General features: G+C 44.7%; 5 protein-coding genes across 5 annotated transcripts; all 5 read left to right on the top strand.

The window, feature by feature from the left end:
• Nucleotides 1–2,617: 2,617 nt before the first annotated feature.
• Nucleotides 2,618–3,076, top strand: LOC137833434 (uncharacterized). The gene has a single exon (XM_068641786.1). It carries the CDS (start codon nucleotides 2,618–2,620, stop codon nucleotides 3,074–3,076), a length of 459 nt encoding a protein of 152 aa, XP_068497887.1.
• A 45-nt stretch (nucleotides 3,077–3,121) lies between these two features.
• Nucleotides 3,122–4,793, top strand: LOC137833433 (uncharacterized). Its single transcript, XM_068641785.1, has 2 exons — nucleotides 3,122–3,799; nucleotides 4,251–4,793. Exons 1-2 carry the CDS (start codon nucleotides 3,122–3,124, stop codon nucleotides 4,791–4,793), a joined length of 1,221 nt encoding a protein of 406 aa, XP_068497886.1.
• A 1,965-nt stretch (nucleotides 4,794–6,758) lies between these two features.
• LOC137833432 (uncharacterized) lies at nucleotides 6,759–8,441 on the top strand. The gene is made up of 2 exons (XM_068641784.1): nucleotides 6,759–7,694; nucleotides 7,791–8,441. The coding sequence occupies exons 1-2, from the start codon at nucleotides 6,759–6,761 to the stop codon at nucleotides 8,439–8,441; spliced, it is 1,587 nt and encodes a 528-aa protein (XP_068497885.1).
• A 642-nt stretch (nucleotides 8,442–9,083) lies between these two features.
• LOC137833431 (uncharacterized) lies at nucleotides 9,084–10,496 on the top strand. Its single transcript, XM_068641783.1, has 2 exons — nucleotides 9,084–9,548; nucleotides 9,714–10,496. The coding sequence occupies exons 1-2, from the start codon at nucleotides 9,084–9,086 to the stop codon at nucleotides 10,494–10,496; spliced, it is 1,248 nt and encodes a 415-aa protein (XP_068497884.1).
• Nucleotides 10,497–18,641: 8,145 nt separating this feature from the next.
• Nucleotides 18,642–19,599, top strand: LOC137833430 (uncharacterized mitochondrial protein AtMg00810-like). The gene is made up of 2 exons (XM_068641782.1): nucleotides 18,642–19,503; nucleotides 19,586–19,599. Exons 1-2 carry the CDS (start codon nucleotides 18,642–18,644, stop codon nucleotides 19,597–19,599), a joined length of 876 nt encoding a protein of 291 aa, XP_068497883.1.
• The last annotated feature ends 413 nt before the right edge of the window (nucleotides 19,600–20,012 follow it).

Genomic DNA, 20,012 nt, shown 5'->3' with positions numbered 1-20,012 from the left:
TTGTTGATCACCAAAGTGATCAAATCTTTAAGTTTTATTTAATTTCAGATTACTGATAAATTTTATTTCAATTACCTATAGAATGGATGCTAAATTATTTAAATATGGGTAAATGGAAATTCATTATTATAAGACATTTTTTGGATCACCCAAAGGTTGATTAGTTGTCCCTATAATTAATGGATATGATTGTTGGTAGTGAGTATGTGTTATTGGTTTTGCTTGTATATCCAAAGATAACAAGTGTTTCTAGTTAATGCATATATCTTGCCAAATAAAGTTAATACTATTAGTGGTCTAAATTTATTAATGAATCTCCCAAATGAGAACATTAGTATACATAGAATGTTTTCTGAATCTGTATTGTATGTTTAGTTTATGAGTCGAAGTATTAATGTTAAGCATGTGTGATTGCAGTATCTGTTCCTGCAGCCTTACATTCACAAGCTACGTCTGTTCCAGTCTTTAATGGTCTAAATTTTGCTGACTAGAGTGAAAAAGTCCAATTTCACTTAGGTGTATTGGATCTTGATTTGGCCATTCGAATCGAGAAACCTGCTTCTATTTCTGATGATAGTAGCAATGAGGAGAAAGCTCATTATAGGGCTTGGGAAAAGTCAAATAGACTTAGCCTGATGTTTATGCGAATGAGCATAACAAACAATATTAAGTCTCTTCCCAAAACTGAGAATGCAAAAGAATTTATGAAATTTGTGGAAGAGCGCTCCCAAAAAGATGATAAGTCTCTTTTTGAGACATTAATGAGTACATCAACCACCATGAATGCTTATTATGTATGTTTTGAATCAAACTTAACTGAAGTTCCACATAATTCTTGGTGGATTGATTCTGGATGCACAACTCATGTTTCTAACATGATGCAAGGATTCCTTTCAACCCGAACCATAAAGCCAAATGAAAAGTTTGTCTTCATGGGGAATAGAGAGAAGGTTCCAGTGGAAGCAATCGGGACTTATCGTTTAATCCTCGACACTGGATTTTATTTAGACTTGATAGATACTATTTTGTTGAAGATGGATGAAGCTTCTTCTCTACCTAGTTTTAGTGTGTGTTTGATGTAGAAAATAGCTAGTTTGCTTTGAAGTTTATAATGGGTTTAGATGGTCTTGTATTTAGGCTTGTGTATGTGTAAGGTTGCCTTTTGCTACATGACCTATCCTAGATGCCTAATCAAGCTTAGATCAAGCACATGAAGTGGTTAAAAGTTTTTCAAAAAGCTTTTTAGAGTTTTCTCAAAAATCAGGATACTGCACAAAAATAAATCTGTTTCTCTGTAAAAGAATAGGTTTATTTTTGGTTTGCTAAAAGGCTTTTCGAAAGTTGGTTAGGGCACCAAAGGTACAACTCAGTCAGTTATTTCAGTTAGCTGAGTTGGCAGTTTTCCTAAAATAAATTTGTTTAGTTTAAACTGAATCTGTTGTTTTCATAATAGCTTTTCAACTATTTTTTGAAAAGTAGTTAGAAACTATTTTCTATATAAAGAAAAGCTTTTCTCACATGAAAGGTTGTTGAGAAACCACGATTTTGACAGAGATTAAACACTTTCTGTGTGAGAAGAAGGATTGAATTGAGGTTTTGAAAGGTTTTCCAAAGGGATCTTCAAGTGTGCTTGTTCTAGGAAAACCTTGATCTTGGTGAAGGTGCTGGTGCAACTCTGCAGCAATTGCACTACTGATTTTGAGTTCTTGCATCTTCTTTCAGGTGTTATCTTTCCTTTATTCCTTCTTGTAAAAGGTGTAAGTGTTAGTCACTCCTTGATAGGGTTTCTTGGAGTGCAAGGTGTGCTGAAATAGGGTTTTTCAGCATTGGTTGTGTTGTTCTTGTAGTGTTCCAGAACTGTTGTGTTTGTAAGTGATTGAAACTGGTTTTAGTGGATTCCACCTTGGAGTAAGGTGAAACTGGATGTAGCTCTTTATGAGTGAACCGGTATAAAAACTTGCTTGTCCTTTTCTTCTCATCCCTGCACTCGTTTCTGGTTCTTTTGCTTAATTTTGTCAAGATCGAAATCTGTTCATTTGAAATCAAATCTGTTAATTCTGGGTTTAATAAAAACTGTTCTTCTTGATTTGTTAAAATTCTCTAATCACTAATAAAGTATTTGTATATGAGGTTTTAATTGGTTTAAGGACAAATAGTTTTATTCATTAAATCCTGACAAAGACTCATTCTCTTTGAAACCTTGTGTTGAATGAACTTGATTGATTTCTTGGTATAATCTGTATTCTTCAAGTTGGTAAAAGTTAACCAATCTGATTCTGTTATACCTCTCTGTTTGATTGCAATTTCAATCTGAATAAGTTCAAATTGTGTTAGACTGTTTTGAAGAATCAATCTGTTTCTTTTAAAAGCAATCTGTTCTTTTTCTCTGATATACTGAAAACAGTTTGTGTTTGCGAAAATTTTATATGTTCAATTCACCCCTCCCCTCTTGAACTTAGACATTAATAGACCCAACAATTGGTATCAAGAGCTAGGGCTTGTATTTTTCTCAAGTGTATGCATTATGTCTGAGTTTAAAATGCCTTTTGCTGAAGGTGCGTCTATAAATAGACCTCCTATGTTTGGTGGTGTGAATTATGCTTTCTGGAAAATTAGGATGAAGATCTTCATGGAATCTATTGACATGGGTATTTGGGATGCAGTGGTCAGTGGACCTTGTATACCTATACAGGTTGTCAAAGAAGAAACTGTGAAGAAGCCTTGGTCTGAATGGAGTGAAACTGAAAGGAAGAAGGCTCAATATGACTCCTTAGCCAAGAACATCATCACCTCTGCACTAAATATGGATGAACTCTTTAGAGTGTCCCAATGCAACTCAGCTAAAGAGATGTGGGAAGTACTAGAGGTAACCCATGAGGGCACATATGATGTGAAACGTTCAAGGAAGCATTCACTCATTCAAGAATATGAGTTGTTTAGGATGCAATCAGAAGAAAGCATTGTAGATGTGCAGAAACAGTTTACACATATTGTGAATCATCTCACTGGTCTTGGTAAGGTCTTTGACAAGGAAGAGCTCAACATAAAGGTGCTTAAATGCCTTGATAGGAGCTGACAGCCTAAGGTAACAACAATCTCTGAATCCAGAGATTTATCCAAGATGTCTACTGCTGCACTCTTTGGAAAATTGATTGAACATGAGTTAGAACTCAAAAGATTGAAAGAACAAGAAACATTAGAGAAAAGAGCCAAAGGAATTGCCTTAAAGACTACCATGGAACATGATACAAGTGAGGAAGAGAAGAATTTTGAACATGATGAGACCTTGAGTCTGCTCACCAGAAAATTCAGCAGGTTTCTTAAAAGGAAGAACCGAGACAGAACTCAACAAATAAAAAGGTATTCTATATCCAATGACTCAAATTCTTCTAGTTATACTTGCTTTGGTTGTGGCAAGCCAGGTCATATAAAGGTTGATTGCCCAAACAATCAAAACAAAGAAAAATCAGCAAGCAAGAAGAGTGAAAGAGGCAAAGGAAAAAGAGCTTATATCTCTTGGGAAGAGAATGATGTATCCTCAACAAGTGACTCTTCAACTGGAAGTGAAGAAGCAAATCTGTGCTTCATGGTGAATGATGAAGGATCAACATCTGATTCAGTAAGTGACTATTCAACTGATTCTGAAAATTATGATCAGCTATTAATTGCCTTTATGGAAACACATGATGAAGCAAATAGATTGGCTGTCATATGTAACAGACTGAACAAAGTAAATAGGGTACTGGAACCTAAAGTTAAGGCTCTTAAAGAAGAATTACACAAAGCTAAAACTGACTTGGTTAGCCTTGAATTAACATGTCTGCATGCATCAATAAAAACTTGTGAAAATTGTAAGAAATTGGAAAAACAGGTTGAATCTCTGCTAAAAACACTATCAAGTTTCACCAAAGGAAGAGAAATTCTTGAAACACTGCTGGGTTCAAAAAATGTTGTTTTTAATAAGAATGGTCTAGGATACAATCTTGGAATGAAGAACAATGTTAAAAAGCTATCCAGTTTTTTTGTTCCTTCCAAAACATGTTTTTCTTCTTTTAGCAGTTCAAATACTATGCATACTGCATCTTGCTTTTACTGTATGAAAAATGGACATATCTCTAGAATATGTAAAGCTAGAAGGTACCTTGTTCCCAAAGGGTTAGCCAAATGGCTTCCTAAGGAGGGGTATTAATCATGCTGGACCCTAAACTAGAAAAGGGTACCATATGTGTTAAATCTGTTTTGTTTTGCAGAAAAAAAGCAGGAAAAATCAATGGTACTTGGATAGCGGGTGCTCAAAGCACATGATTGGTGATGTTACTGAATTCACAAATCTGAAACTTAAAGCTGAAGGACACGTCACATATGGAGATAATAATAGAGGAAGAATTCTTGGAAGAGGAGATGTTGGTACTGCAAAGTCAACCACAATTGAGAATGTCCTATATGTGGAGGGACTAAAGCATAGTCTCTTAAGCATTAGCCAACTGTGTGACAAGGGCTACAAGGTCAATTTTGAAACCAACACATGTACAATCTCAAGTGAAACTTTTGGTAAGGTGTTGTTCACAGGTAGAAGGGTAAATAACATCTATCTCTTAGATATCATGAATAGGAACTCTGAAAATGAATGCTTGTTATCAAAAAGTGATGAATCTTGGCTATGGCACAGGAGATTAGCTCATATCCATACTAATCACTTGAATAAGTTGATGTATAAAGATATTGTGTCTGGTTTACCAAATATAAAGTTTCAAAATAACAGATTGTGTGATGCTTGTGTAAAGGGCAAATAGATTAGAACTTCCTTTAAATCAAAAGATGTGGTTTCTACAAATAAAGCTTTAGATGTTTTGCATATGGACTTGTTTGGGCAATCTAGGACTGCTAGTTTAGCTGGAAATTACTATGCTTTGGTAATTGTTGATGACTTTTGTACCGACCAGTTCATCGGGTGTGATGACATGTCTAGCACGTGACTATGTGGGGCGTGCTCAGCGGAACACGTGGGCAAGAGAAAGATGGATGGTTCAGAGGTGAGCATAGTCGTCGGTTCATGGAACTGGTGTTCTGTAGTGAACATGGTCGGTTGTCGCTGGATTTATCTGTCGTCGACGTGTTTAGCAATGGGAGATCAGGTGGTCTGACGCCGCTGCGAGGAGCACATCGCCAGATTTCCCAGTAAACTCAGTTGAAGCTACTGAAGGCTCATAAGAGTAAGTTCAAGCGCATAGTTTCAGTAAGGTGATTGTTGCGCCAGCATAGGGCGTGAAGGGCGTGTGGGTTGAAGGGAACATCTTGCCTATCAGTGACAGGATTCCCAGAGTGGACATTCGTTGATGGCAAGGTTTCCTCAGCCAGAACATGCATGGTGCAGCGATAAGGAGGGTGCCATTAGCGACAAGCGATATCACAGAGATGGTGCACTTTGCTGCACCCGATACTCGCCTTGTCGGGTGGTGTTCTAGAGCATGTCGCGTGCTAGCTTACTCCTTGAGTAGAGGACTTACCGCGCGACTGGTTACTACACATAAATGACGCTAAAGTTACCTCAACCTAGATGACGACACGTGTAGGGTTGGATGCTACCTGTTATTCCAACGCAGATGATGACACGTGTAAGGTTGGATGCAATAGAGAAATTACGCTCAAGCTATCCTAGCTCAGATGATGACACATGTAGGGTTGGGCGCTACCTGCTATCTCAGCTCAGATGACGACACGTGCAAGGCTGGATGCGAGCCACGCGTCCAAAAGCATAACGGCCTAGAGAGAGAAGAAACCTAGCTATAAAGGTAAACTTAACAGAATTTGCAGAGGTACATTTTCATTACGGCTCATTTTGCTAGGGTTGTGTGCCTTTAGTATAGTTCTACAGAGTATATTTTCTCTGAGTTTTGGGTGTTCTTGTTGCTGACTTGAGCGTCGGAGCGCCACCGACCGCAGAGGCGCCACCTTGTGTTTTCAGGTTCTTAGAGAGGTTTTCTGTGGTGCAAACTTGAGAGCCACGTGGATTCAAGCTGGTGAGGAGGTTCGTGACGAGGCAACGCTCTTACGCTAGGTCAACCAGCAGGATCATCTGGCGCCAACCGTGGGGCCGTATAAAAGGTGATTCCCAACCATAGTTCGTGTTTGTTGAGTTTTTGGTGCTTTCTGTTCGACTGCTCGCTGTCGCAGTCGATTTCTAGAGTTTTCACCGTTTGTTTGAAGTTTCTTTGAGCTGCTGAATCTGCTGAGAAAGGATGAGGACAACGCGATCCAGTTCGATCGTGCCGTCGACAGATGAGGACGCTGTGTCCATGACGCAGGTGATGGATATGATGAGGACGCTGCAGGAGAACGTGGCTGCATCACGTTCTGAGCAAGAAAGAATGCACGAGGCGCTGGTGGCCTCGCAAGCTAGAAGTGAGGAGCTTAACAGGGTTAATGAGGAGCTGCGTAAAGCCCTTCAAGAGCGGGAGGAGCATGCGGTCGGGGACAGATCTGCACCCCCATTCCCACCGCGCAGCTTTCCCATGCCATTTTCTCAGGAAATCATGGACTCGGTGGTCCCGGCTAATACTGTGGCGGTGAAAGCGTCTTTCACCGGGGTGGAGGACCCTGAGGCCCATCTCACGGCTTTTCATACCCAGATGATGCTCTCGGGGGGGTTGGACGCGGTCTACTGTAAGGTGTTCATGAGCACCCTTAGTGGAACAGCGTTAGACTAGTTCGTCAGTATACCTACTGGCCACATTACCACGTTTCAACAGTTTTCCAAGATGTTTGTTGAGAAGTATATAGTGAACAAGGCACCACCATTGGTGTCTTACGACCTGTTTGACGTAAGGCAGTACCAAGGGGAGTCCTTGAAGGATTTTCTGAATAGATTCGGAGCTCAGATAGTCCGCTTGCCAGGAAAAGACGAGGAAATGTTTGTACACACCTTCAAGAAGGGCATGTTACCTGCGCCCTTTAGTGAGTCGCTTATCAGGAGTCACCCCGCCACGTTCGCTGAAATCCGGCGACGTGCCGTAGCTCACATCGCCGCTGAAAGCGAAGTCTCCGAGAAAAGGGGAAACGTGGCCCCAGCTAAACCGCGTGCCCAGACGAGGGTCCAGCCGCAAAGAGTAATGGAGGCAGCGACGGGGAAGAGGGACCAGAGGATGCGCCATCCTTATGACCCCAAGAAGAGTAAGGGGAAGGGGCCAGGGCGGCCCAGAGAGACCAATCGCCCACCAAGGTATGAGTTCGTGATGGGGTTGGCTGACCTGATCGCCATCCCGAATATCACTGCCAGGCTCAAAGTGCCTGAGAAGACGACAGAGAAGGTTTTGGGTCCAAAACCAGACACGTGGTGTGAGTTCCACAAGAGCTTTGGCCACTCCATCAACTCGTGTTTGGCTTTGGGTTACCAACTCGCTGAGTTGGTCAAGTGCGGATTCCTAAAGGATTACTTGCTGGAAAAGCAAGCGGGCCAATCAGCAGGTTCCCAACCAGCAGGCAATGAAGGACAGCAGCACGAGGTGCCCGTCCACGGCGAGATCCACACCATAGCTGGTGGATTCTCAGGTGGAGGGTGCACTGTATCTCAGCGCATGAAGTACGCGAGGTCGGTGATGTCAGGGGAAGTTTTTGAGGACCATTCACCCGACGTGGACATCACGTTCACCAAAGGAGACCTTAGGGACGTTGTACCTCACGACAACGACCCTATTGTGATCTCGCTTGTCATAGCGGGAAGGACTGTCCACCGGGTGCTGGTCGACCAAGGAAGCTCGGCAGATGTAATGTTTTGGCCGACTTTTGAAAAGTTACAACTGTCCCCCGATCAATTGAGGCCTTATGGGGGCTGCCTGTACGGTTTCGCCGGCGGTCAAGTGGAGGTAAGGGGGTATATTGAGTTGAGGACGACCTTCACAGATGGTTTGGCCTCACAAGCAGAGAAGATCAGGTATCTTGTTGTAAACGCTCCGTCGGTATACAATATATTGTTGGGAAGGCCAACGCTCAACAGAACGGGAGTTGTGCCTTTGACAAGGCACATGAAAGTCAAACTACCGTCTATGGAGGGTTTGATCATCACCATTTGCTCTGACCCAAAGGAGGCGAAGAAGTGTTACGAAAACAGCCTCAAGAATAAGAGGTCTGTGTGCCACGTAACCACAACGCCTCCCCCTGGCGCGGAGCCTGCGCAGGAAACCCGGCGAGTTTCAGATACGGTGTTGGAGGTGGCCGCCGAGGGAGATGTGCCTATGGAGGATATAAAGGCGAGGTCCGAGAGCGCCGCTCGGTTGGAGGGAGAAAGAAGCTGCTCGGAGACCGCCAGGGAAACAGGTATCGCGAGGGAGTTGATCGCCAGCGAAAAGAAGCCTCAGCCAGTGGAAGAATGGCTCGAGAAGAAGATCAACGGCAAGACGTTTAAGCTGGAAAATGGCGAATGTGTGTTGATTTCACAGACCTGAATAAGGCCTGTCTAAAGGATTCTTATCCTTTGCCGAGTATAGACGCCCTGGTAGACAATGCATCAGGGTGAAGGCTACTCAGTTTTCTGGACGCCTTCTCTGGGTACAACCAAATCAAATGCACCCCATGGATGAAGAGAATATTGTCTTCATGACAGAAAGGTCATGCTACTGCTACAAGGTGATGCCCTTCGGACTGAAGAATACGGGAGCCACATACCAAAGGCTAATGGACAAGGTGTTTGCACCTATGCTCGGGAGGAATGTGCAGGCATACGTTAACAACATGGTCGTGACGTCCCTGGAGAAAAGCAAGCATGTCGCCGATTTAGAAGAGTTGTTCGTCACCATCGCCAGGTACAAGCTGAAACTAAATCCTGAGAAGTGTGTCTTTGGTGTGGAAGCAGGGAAATTTCTGGGATTTCTCCTGTCAGAGAGGGGAATCGAGGCTAACCCCGAGAAGTGTGCCGCCATTTTGGCGATGAGGAGCCCCGCCACCGTGAAGGAGGTGCAGCAGCTCACGGGGCGGATGGCCGCCTTGTCTCGATTTGTATCGGCCAGTGGAGAGAAGGGCCACCCATACTTCCAGTGCTTGAAGAGGAACAATAGGTTTTTCTGGACGAAGGAGTGTGAGGAGCCTTCATGAAGCTCAAAGAATATTTGGCAAGCCCACCAGTTCTGTGCAAACCCCAAGCAGCAACGCCACTTAGACTGTATTTTGCCATAACTGAGAGGGCAATAAGCGTCGTGCTCGTCCAGGATCAAGATCAGGTCCAAAAACCCATCTATTTTGTTAGCAAGGTGCTGCAAGGCCTAGAAGTGAGGTATCAGACCTTAGAAAAGGCGGCGTTAGCAGTTGTATTTTCGGCGAGAAGGCTGCGCCATTACTTCCAGAGCTTTACGGTGTTGGTAATGACTGACTTGCCCATCCAAAAGGTTTTGAAGAAACCGAATGCAACTGGAAGAATGGTGAAGTGGGCGGTGGAGCTGTCGGAATTCGACATCAAGTACGAGCCCCGGGGGTCGATCAAGGGGCAAATCTTCGCTGATTTCGTGGTCGAGCTGTCTTCTGAAACAGCTCAAAACGCCAAGGATGACTTTCGTTGGGTACTCTCGGTGGACAAGTCATCTAACCAGCTGGGCAGCGGGGCTGGGGTCATTTTGGAGGGACCCAACGGCGTGTTGATAGAGCAATCACTGAGGTTTGCTTTCAAAGCAAGCAACAATCAAGCAGAGTATGAGGCCTTGATCGCTGGTATCTTGTTGGCGAAGGAAATGGGGGCGAAGGTGCTGATGGCCAAGAGCGATTCGTTGTTGGTCACTGGACAAGTAACCGGCGAGTTCCAAGCCAAGGACCCGCAGATGGCAGCCTACCTGGAGTACGTGCAAGAGCTAAGGAGATCTTTCGCTTCGTTTGAAGTGGTACACGTGCCAAGAGAGCAGAATGCCCGAGCTGACTTGCTAGCCAAGCTTGCCAGTTCGGGCAAGGGGGGCAGACAGAGGACCGTTATTCAAGAAACTTTGAAGACGCCTCGAGCATTCGTGGCAGACCACCAGGTTCTTCATGTTTGCAGGTCGACGAAAAGAACGGCGAGGAGCCATAGATCTCTAATGCAGGAGACCTTGAGGACGCCAAGGGTCAGGGCGCACCCAGCGAAAGAGGTAAGCATGACGCAAGTTTGCGCTATCCACGAGCCTGATACGTGGATAACGCCATACCAGCGCTACTTGGCAGATGGTGTGCTCCCAATGGATTCAACAGAAGCCAGAAAAATGAAGAAAAGCTCCAGCAAGTTTACCCTCATTGATGGCGAGCTCTACAGGTTCGGATTTACACACCCTCTCCTTGTATGTGTACACGGAGAGAAGTGCACGAGAATTATGGCTGAACTCCATGAAGGGATTTGTGGGAACCACATTGGAGGTCGATCTCTGGCGACAAGAACTGTCTGTGCAGGTTATTACTGGCCCACAATGAGGGAAGATTGCAAGAGATATGCCCAGTGCTGCAAGCAATGCCAGCAGCACGCCGACTGGCACAAGGCGCCCCCATAAGAGCTAAGGTCAATCTACAGCCCCTGGTCGTTCCACACTTGGGGAAACGACATTCTGGGGCCCTTCCCGTTAGCGATCAGGAAAATGAAGTATTTGGTTGTGGCGATCGAATACTTCACCAAATGGATCGAGGCAGAACCAGTAGCCCAGATCACCGCACACAAAATCCAGAGTTTCGTGTGGAAGAATATTGTGTGTCGTTTTGGTGTGCCCAAGCGTCTAATATCAGACAACGGGACTCAGTTCGCAAGCCACCTGTTGAAGAAGCTGTGCGAGGACATCGGGACACAACAGGTGTTTGCTTCCGTGGAACACCCGGAAACGAATGGGCAAGTGGAGTCCGCTAACCGGGTTCTGCTGAGAGGATTGAAGAGGAGGCTGGAAAAGGCCAAGGGGTCTTGGGCTGAGGAAGTTCCCCGTATAGTATGGGCATATCATACCACTGAGCAATCGAGAACCCACGAAACCCCGTTTAGCTTAGTGTATGGATGCGACGCCATGATTCCAGTTGAAATCCAGGAAAGCTCGCCGAGGTTCCAGAACTTCGTGGCGGAAGACTCGAACGAAGAAAGGAGAATGAACTTGGATTTGGTGGACGAGGTCAGGGAGGAAGCGCGGGTGAAGGCTGAGGCAGTAAAGAGAAGAGTTGAGCGTAAGTACAACTCCAAGATAAAGCCAAGGCATTTCAGAGATGGTGACCTGGTGATGAGGAAGGCCCACCAGTACGAGATGGAAAACAAATTGTCACCCAAGTGGACAGGACCGTTCAGAATAACTGAAGCACTCGGGAACGGCGCCTACCGCTTGGAGACACTGGAGGGAGGGGCGATTCCTCGCACTTGGAACGCCACCCATCTCAAGTTTTACTACAGTTAAGCCCTTGTAAGTAGCAATTAACTCCAACAGTTTAAGATGTATCAGTTTAAGCAATTTTTCAAGGGGGCACTCTTTTTCCCTAAGGAGGGTTTTAATGAGGTCACCCAGTAAAGAGGTTTCGAAGTTTATCAAAGTTTCCCGGCTATTAAGTTTGCATGCTGTCTGTTTGCCAAGTTTGTAGGGAAAGACTCTATCGCCCTTGTGTAGTTTTAAGAAAAATGGTAAATCCAAACCGCATGCATCCAGTACAAAGTTTTCGAAACGTAAAGTTTTTTAAGTCCTCATCGCCATATGGCGATCGGAGGCACAAGAATAAAGTTTTCTAAGTCCTCATCGCCATATGGCGATCCGAGGCACAAAAATAAAGTTTTCTAAGTCCTCATCGCCATATGGCGATCCGAGGCACAAGAATAAAGTTTTCTAAGTCCTCATCGCCATATGGCGATCGGAGGCACAAGAACAAAGATTTTTAAGTCCTCACCGCCTCCCGGCGATCGGAGGCACAAGTATCAGATTTCCTCCCGGCGAGGAAGAGATTTAAAAGACCTCCTCGCCTTGAGCGAGTGCAGGTGAGAAAGAGATTTAAAAGACCTCCTCGCCTTGAGCGAGTGGAGGCGAGAAAGAGATTTAAAAGACCTCCTCGCCCTGAGCGAGCGCAGGCGAGAAAAGATTAAAGTCCTACTCGCCGTGAGCGAGCACAGGCAAAAACAGATCACAAAACCTCTTTGCGTGAGCGAATTGAGGCAAGTTGAAAGCCCTCAGTGCATCCGGGGGAGGAGGAGATGTAACCCCTGGGCAAGTTGAGGCATCAGGAAAAGTCCTTCTCACCCTCGAGTGAGTTCAGGCAAGGTGAAACTGAAAAGTTAGGGGTGTTAACGATCTCAAGTGTGGGAAAGGAGGGTTGGAGAAGGACTCTTTTCCCCTTGAGAGAGACACCAATATTGACCTAGTAAGACCAGTTAAATCGAAGGTGAAGGGTGGTTGGGGAAGGTTCGCAGAGGACACCCCACCACCCAAATTATTGTTCTGAAACTCAGGGAGGTAGAGAAGGATCCGAAAGGCGGCTCTACCCCCATATGAGGGAACAATGGTGTAAGTTATCTTAGGGTAAAGGCTCGGGGAAGGTAGAGAGCAATCTGAAAGACAGCTCTCCTCCCAGGTGAGGAAAGATGAAGTCAGAAGGTGGTCCCGCAAGGGACGTTTTCAGTTAAAGGGAAGATGACGTCGCCAAAAGCCCATGGTTTGGGATTGAAGCAGAAAGAGAATCGCATGGCAAGGGCCGCGTCAGCGAAGTTCTGGGTGACGACGTAGAAATACCGTCGGCCCTTGGTAGATCAGGCGAGAGAGGTTTCAGATACTAAGATCGACCTAAGCCCTTTTTGCCGAGTAAGTGATTTCGTACTAAACGTTATTGTTTCAAATTAACCATTTGTTTAAGTTAAGGTGGTTTGCAGAAAGTTAAGTACCGGTTGGTACAAGGTACGTTGAGTTGAGAAAAAACCATCCAGTTAAACCAGTTGATTGCACAACAGATAAATTAGAAGATTATGTATATATATATGTGTGTGTGTGTGTGTGTGTGTGTGCACATGAGTATCGAACAGTTCGAACAGAATGAAAATTATTACAGACCAAGGTAAAATATAAGAGTTTTCAAGGCGATAAATCAATTGGGGGTACGATCTTGCCGTCCACCACCTTGTTGTATACCGAGAACTCAGAGAGATCAAGGTCGGGATATTTGCAAGCAAACTGCTCCAAAGTAGCGCCAAAGCCGAAAGTTAGAACTTGGGTAGCCTCAAGCTGAAGCTCGTCGATCTTCGTCTTAAACCCACTGTTCTCTTCACGAACCTGGGTGACTTCAAGCTCGAGCTCGTCGGCCTTCTTCTTGAGCCCGCTGTTCTCTTCGCGAACTCGGGCAAGCTCAGCAGCGGTTTCACTTAATTCCTGGGAAGCCTTATCCCGATCTTGCTCAACCTTTCCCAGAAGAGTCTCCCTCTCGATTGACCTCTTCTCCAAGTTGGCCATCTTTTGGGCATCAGTTTTCTTTGCCTCCTCCAGCGTGGCAATCTTCTCCCTCAGAGGGACGATCCTATTCTCCAGCTCGACGGCGTCTTGGAGTTTGTCATGAAGTTTCTTGCGCAGTTCTTTGTTGTCCTTGCACACGCTTTGGAGCTCATCCTTGAGGGCATTTTCGACCCGCGAAAACTCGAGGCCTTGCATCAGCATGTCGCATTTGGTCTTCTCTGTTGCGGCTTTCGCGGTGCTTGCCACCTCCTGGTTGATCCGGTTATCAAGTTCGAACTTCTCCAAGGAGTCCCTTAGCCCTTCGCCGACGATTTGGGGAAGACAATCGTCAACCATGGCACTTAAGCGCACGGTGAAAGACTTCAAGGCTTCTTGAAGAGGGGCTGGGATGCTTGAGGTTGCTGGAGCAGGTGGAGGTCGGTGCTCACCACCACCCTCACAAGGTTGGATGGCGGGGGGAGCTTCGAGGCGTGGTGGTGAGGCAGGGAGTTCTTCGGCGGCTTGGGTGGAGGCTTGCGTATTAGCAAGTTGCTCAGGAGCGGCTTCAGCAACTGAGGCGTTTGAAACGAGAGCATCCCCAGCGGACTCGAATGCTGTGGAGGCGCTGGGGGGTTCTCGATGAAGTTTGGGACGGTGCTCTCAATTGCTGGGGGCTCGATCACAGCCATCCTTTTCCTTTTGCAGACTAGCCCGTCCTCGGTGCTTTCGTCCGCCTCTTCGTCAGACACTACCTTGGGGGCTTTCCTCTTGGCCTTCTTGAGGGGTAGTTTCTTGCGTTGGAGGGCTGGAAGAGCGGCTGCTGCGGGTGGACCAGCTGGTGGAGATTGGCCCTGGGCGGCGGAGATCTCCGCAACAGAGTTCGAGATCGTTTGGGAGCCCGCCGCAAGCTTATGGAACTTGGCTATGGCGCGTAGCTCAGCCATTCTATCCTTCCCCAGCATCATATCTGCATTAGTGGCCCACAGTTACCAATCAACACAAAAGTTTGGCAGTTAACAATGCACAGAAGCATAAGCAATGTAAGACAAGGCATGGGGAAAGTTAAAACTGCACACAAGTCAGAACAACAACATCAAAGCAAAGGCAGGGCGACGCAAGTATAAGCTAAGGGAACTCAAGGACTTAAGGACGAACCTATATGGACGTCTAGCTGGCCTTCAAGAAACTTGTAGGCGATGATGAAGGAAGTGGGCAGAACCACGTTGGAAGAGGCGACTCTTTTCCAGAAACCGCACAAGTCCTTGTCAAGTTCTCCCATTTTTTCTGGCCCCCTGGCCTTCCTGAAGCTTGACTCCTTCTTCCCCTTGTTCACCCAATACAAGGGGAATCCGTCGAGAAGGGAAGGGTCTTGATCGCTGCAGCATACACGCACGAACTTCCCCTTCCAATCCTTATAGGATTGCTGGAAGATGGAGAGAATAGACCTCCCAGCGGCCCCATTTAGGCTGACCCATAGACGATCGCCCGGGTTCTTCGCTTCGAACAAGTAAAGGAACACATCCACAGAGGCCGAGTGTCCCAAGTGTGCGCAGATGATTTGGTAAGCCCGTATGAACGCCCAGCTGTTGAGCTCGGTCAGGAGCTCCCTCTCAAAGCGTGTGAAGGGAAACCGGAGCTTGACCTTCTTGAACATAGTAGTGTAAACGAAGCAGAAGGGGGCGTCGTCGCTCCCCTGATCATCGGTGCAGATTGGCTCACTGGGAGGACAAGGCCGCACAACTACTTTGTCATCATGCTCTTTACTGAAAGAGAGGTGTTCCTTATCACCTTTCTTGAGGCTAAGGATGTCGCGATCAGAGTTGACGGATGAAGTCTCACCCAGCAAGGTTGCGGAGGCCCACGGGTATAGACGTTTGTAATCTGGAAGAGGCTTCACCATCGCGCAGGTTTGTGGTGGGTTTGGTTGTGGTTGGCTAGGATGAGAGGACACAGGTCTCCCGACTCGGTCGGAAGGGACGCTGGGACCCCTTGGGGGGTCGCAGGAAGAGGAAGGGTTTGCCCTACGGGCTTTCGCCGGAGGGTTGCGAGGAGATGGAGGAGGGTTTGGTGTGATTTTTGAACGAGTCATCAAGGAAGCTGCAAGAAGACGAAAAGGTATGAGAGTTCGTAAACAGAAAGACTCGACAGAAAAAGAGGAGAGGGAAAAACAAGAGGGGCTCGCAGAGAAAGGTTTAGAAACCCTAAACGCAGAAAAGAGAAAACAAAGCAATGAAAACATCCCACAACGTATGCTCCAGACAGATAATGGATGATGCAAACCGATTAAAATGCAACAAATATCAGTAGGAGTGATTAAAAAGTTACCTTTAGATGATCAGAAGAGTATTCAGAAAGATGGTGGTTGGGGAAATCGGAGCATTCGCTGGAGCGTTTCGAGAGTTTGAAGAAAGCTAGAAGATAATGAAACGTTGAAATTGCGCGAAGTGTTTAAGAGTTTCGAACGTTGCGAGAAGCGCAAACGACTGTGAATAATGGCCGTTGATGAGTCCACGCGTCGAATGATCGAAGAAGTTGGTGAAATGTCAAGTCAGTGAACAGTATGAGCGCCAACACGCAAAGCCACGTAAGCCGCCGGATTTAAACCTCTTTAGTCTCCTCGCTGAACAAGTCGTAGCTCGAGACTGGGGGGCTTGTGTACCGACCAGGTCATCGGGTGTGATGACGTGTCTAGCACGTGACTATGTGGGGCGTGCTCAGCGGAACACGTGGGCAAGAGAAAGATGGATGGTTCAGAGGTGAGCATAGTCGCCGGTTCATGGAACTGGCGTTCTGTAGTGAACATGGTCGGTTGTCGCCAGGTTTATCTGTCGTCGACGTGTTTAGCAATGGGAGATCAGGTGGTCTGACGCCGCCGCGAGGAGCACATCGCCAAATTTCCCAGTAAACTCAGTTGAAGCTACTGAAGGCTCAGAAGAGTAAGTTCAAGCGCATAGTTTCAGTAAGGTGATTGTTGCGCCAGCATAGGGCGTGAAGGGCGTGTGGGTTGAAGGGAACATCTTTCCTATCAGCGACAAGATTCCCAGAGTGGACATTCGTTGATGGCAAGGTTTCCTCAGCCAGAACATGCATGACGCGGCGATAAGGAGGGTGCCATTAGCGACAAGCGATATCACAGAGATGGTGCACTTTGCTGCACCCGATACTCGCCTTGTCGGGTGGTGTTCTAGAGCATGTCGCGTGCTAGCTTACTCCTTGAGTAGAGGATCTAGCCGCGCGACTGGTTACTACACAGAAATGACACTCAAGTTACCTCAACCTAGATGACGACACGTGTAGGGGTTGGATGCTTCCTGTTATTCCAACTCAGATGATGACACGTGTAAGATTGGATGCAATAGAGAAATGACGCTCAAGCTATCCTAGCTCAGATGATGACACGTGTAGGGTTGGGCGCTACCTGCTATCTCAGCCCAGATGACGACACGTGCAAGGCTGGATGCGAGCCACGCGTCCAAAAGCATAACGGCCTGGAGAGAGAAGAAACCTAGCTGGTAAACTTAACAGAATTTGCAGAGGTACGTTTTCATTACAGCTCATTTTGCTAGGGTTGTGTGCCTTTAGTATGGTTCTACAAAGCATATTTTCTCTGAGTTTTGGGTGTTCTTGTTGCTAACTTGAGCGTCGGAGCGCCATCGGCCGCAGAGGCGCCACCTTGTGTTTTCAGGTTCTCAGAGAGGTTTTCTCTGGTGCGAACTTGAGAGCCACGTGGAGTCAAACTGGAAAGGAGGTTCGTGACGAGGCAACGCTCTTACGCTAGGTCAACCGTTTGTTTCTTGCTTCTAAAAATGATGCATATAAAGCCTTTAAGAAACTAGCTAAGGTTCTGCATAATGAAAATGAAAATAGCATAAAACAGATTTGTAGTGATCATAGGGGGGAATTTCAAAATGCAAAGTTTGATAGGTTTAGTGATAAACATGGGATCATACATAGCTATTATGCCCCTAGGACACCCCAACAAAATGGTGTAGTTGAAAGGAAGAATAGATCATTAGAAGAATTAGCTAGGACCATGTTAAATGAATCTGATTTACCTAAATATTTTTGGGCAGATGCAGTATACACTGCCTCTTATGTGCTTAACAGAACCTTGATTAGACCTATTCTTAAGAAAACTCCCTATGAATTGTATAAAGGTAGGAAGCCTAGCATTAGTCATCTTAGGGTCTTCGGTTGCAAATGTTTTATTCTTAATAATGGTAAAGATAATCTGGGAAAATTTGATCCTAAATCTGATGAAGGGATACATATTGGATATGCTATAAATGGACATGCTTATAGAGTATATAACAAAAGATTGCTTGTTGTGGAAGAGTCTATACATGTTGTGTTTGATGAAACAGATTGTATTGTGCCTAAATTTGTTCTGGATGAACCTGGTGTGGATGATTTAAGAACCATTCTACAAAAGAATCAATCTAATGATCTTGATGCAACTAATCCAAATACTGTCAAAGAATCTATTGTGAATGCAGGATTGCCTAAAGAATGGAAGACTCCTAGGAATCTCACACTTGACAATGTGATTGAGAAAAGAGTCTCAACCAGAAATTCTCTCAACAAATTCTACAAGACAATGGCATTTGTCTCACAAGTAGAGCCTAAAAATCTGGAGGAAGCTCTAGAAGACAGCAACTGGATAGCAGCAATGCAAGAAGAACTGAACCAGTTTGAATACAATGAAGTATGGTCCTTAGTTCCAAGAACACATGAGATGAATATCATAGGAACTAAATGGGTGTACAGGAACAAAATGGATGAACATGGGGCTATCACCAGAAATAAAGCAAGGCTGGTTGCTAAAGGCTACAACCAAGAAGAGGGAATAGATTTTGGTGAAACCTATGCACCAGTAGCACGTCTTGAAGCTGTCAGATTGCTCTTAGCATTTTCCAGCATACAAGGATTCAAGCTATTTCAAATGGATGTTAAGAGTGCATTCTTGAATGGTTACATTAATGAAGAGGTATTTGTATGTCATCCTCCAGGGTTTGAAGACTACAAAAATCCAGAACATGTGTACAAGCTCAAGAAGGCATTATATGGATTAAAACAGACACCTAGACAATGGTATGAGAGGCTAAGTGAGTTTCTGCTTTCTCAAGGATATGACCGTGGCAATTCTGATAAAACTCTGTTCATAAAGAAGAAAAGAGAAGACATTATACTTGTGCAAGTTTATGTAGATGATATCATCTTTGGATCCACAAATGAAGAAATGTGTGAAGCTTTTTTGCTGCAATGAAAAGTGAATTTGAGATGTCAATGTTAGGAGAAATGAATTTCTTCCTTGGACTACAAGTAAAACAACTCAAGGATGGAATCTTCATAAATCAGGCAAAGTACTGCAAGGAGTTGCTTAAGAAGTTTGATATGGACCAATGCAAAGCAATCAACACTCCTATTTCAACAAACTGCCAGCTGGACCAGGATTGTGCAGGAAAATCAGTGGATCAATCAAAATACAGAGGTTTAATTGGTTCTTTACTATACTTAACTGCTAGTAGGCCTGACATTATGTTTGTTGTATGCTTATGTGCTAGATATCAATCTGATCCAAAGGAATCACATTACAATGCAGCTAAGAGGATTCTGAAATACTTGCAAGGGACTAAAGATGTTGGACTATGGTATCCAAACAATGTTTCCTTAAGCTTGACTGGTTTTTCAGATTCTGACTTTGCAGGTTGCAAGGTTGATAGGAAGAGCACAAATGGAACTTGTCACATGCTAGGGTCAAGTCTAATCTCATGGCATTGCAAGAAACAAGCTTGTGTTGCACTTTCTACAGCAGAAGTAGAATACATAGCAGCTGGAAGTTGTTGTGCTCAAACATTATGGCTAAGGCAACAACTAAGTGACTTTGGGATTCTCTTAAACAAGATACCTATAAATTGTGATAACACTAGTGCTATAAATTTGTCTAAGAATCCTGTCATGCATTCAAGAACTAAACATATTGAAATTAGACATCACTTCCTAAGACAACATATAGCTAATGGAACTTGTGATATTAAATTCATTGGCACTGAATTTCAATTGGCTGATCTCTTTACTAAACCTCTTGTTAAAGATAGGTTTTACTTTCTTCTAAATGAATTGGGTATCATTAGCTTAAATTGTCCCCTGCAGTAACAATTTCAATATGTTATTTTATGCTTTAACGTGTTGTTTTTCTGTTACAGATTCTCAGACCTGACTAGGAAAGAGAAATAACTTCTTTTCTCTTTCTTCTTGACCATTGACTGCTTTTATGGTTATTGACCATTGGTTTTATGACATTCATGTATTGAAATCCTAACTGATTTGATAACATTGATTGTGCAACAAATTTGATTTACTAAGCAGAAACATGTTTCCAATATATTCTTGCATCATTCAAAATCTGCACCTGTTGTACCACACAAGAATAAAATCTGTATTGTATCTGTTTCTCTTGATTCTGCTTTAAAAATCCGTGATCTTTGAAATCTGCCTTGTGCCCTATATTAATCTGGTTTATTTCAAATTTCTTTTCACACTTTCACTTCTTGTTACAAGTTGTTCAGGTTTCAACACTATTGCTTTAATTAGTTCTGATTCTGTTTCTATTAATCATATGAATTGTATGCT

The sequence above is a fragment of the Phaseolus vulgaris genome, chromosome 6 (genome assembly GCF_000499845.2).
Source record: "Phaseolus vulgaris cultivar G19833 chromosome 6, P. vulgaris v2.0, whole genome shotgun sequence".
NCBI classification, from domain to species: domain Eukaryota; kingdom Viridiplantae; phylum Streptophyta; class Magnoliopsida; order Fabales; family Fabaceae; genus Phaseolus; species Phaseolus vulgaris.
The sequence above is the reverse complement of the archived record's forward strand: the minus strand, read 5'-3'. Positions and strand labels throughout refer to the sequence as shown.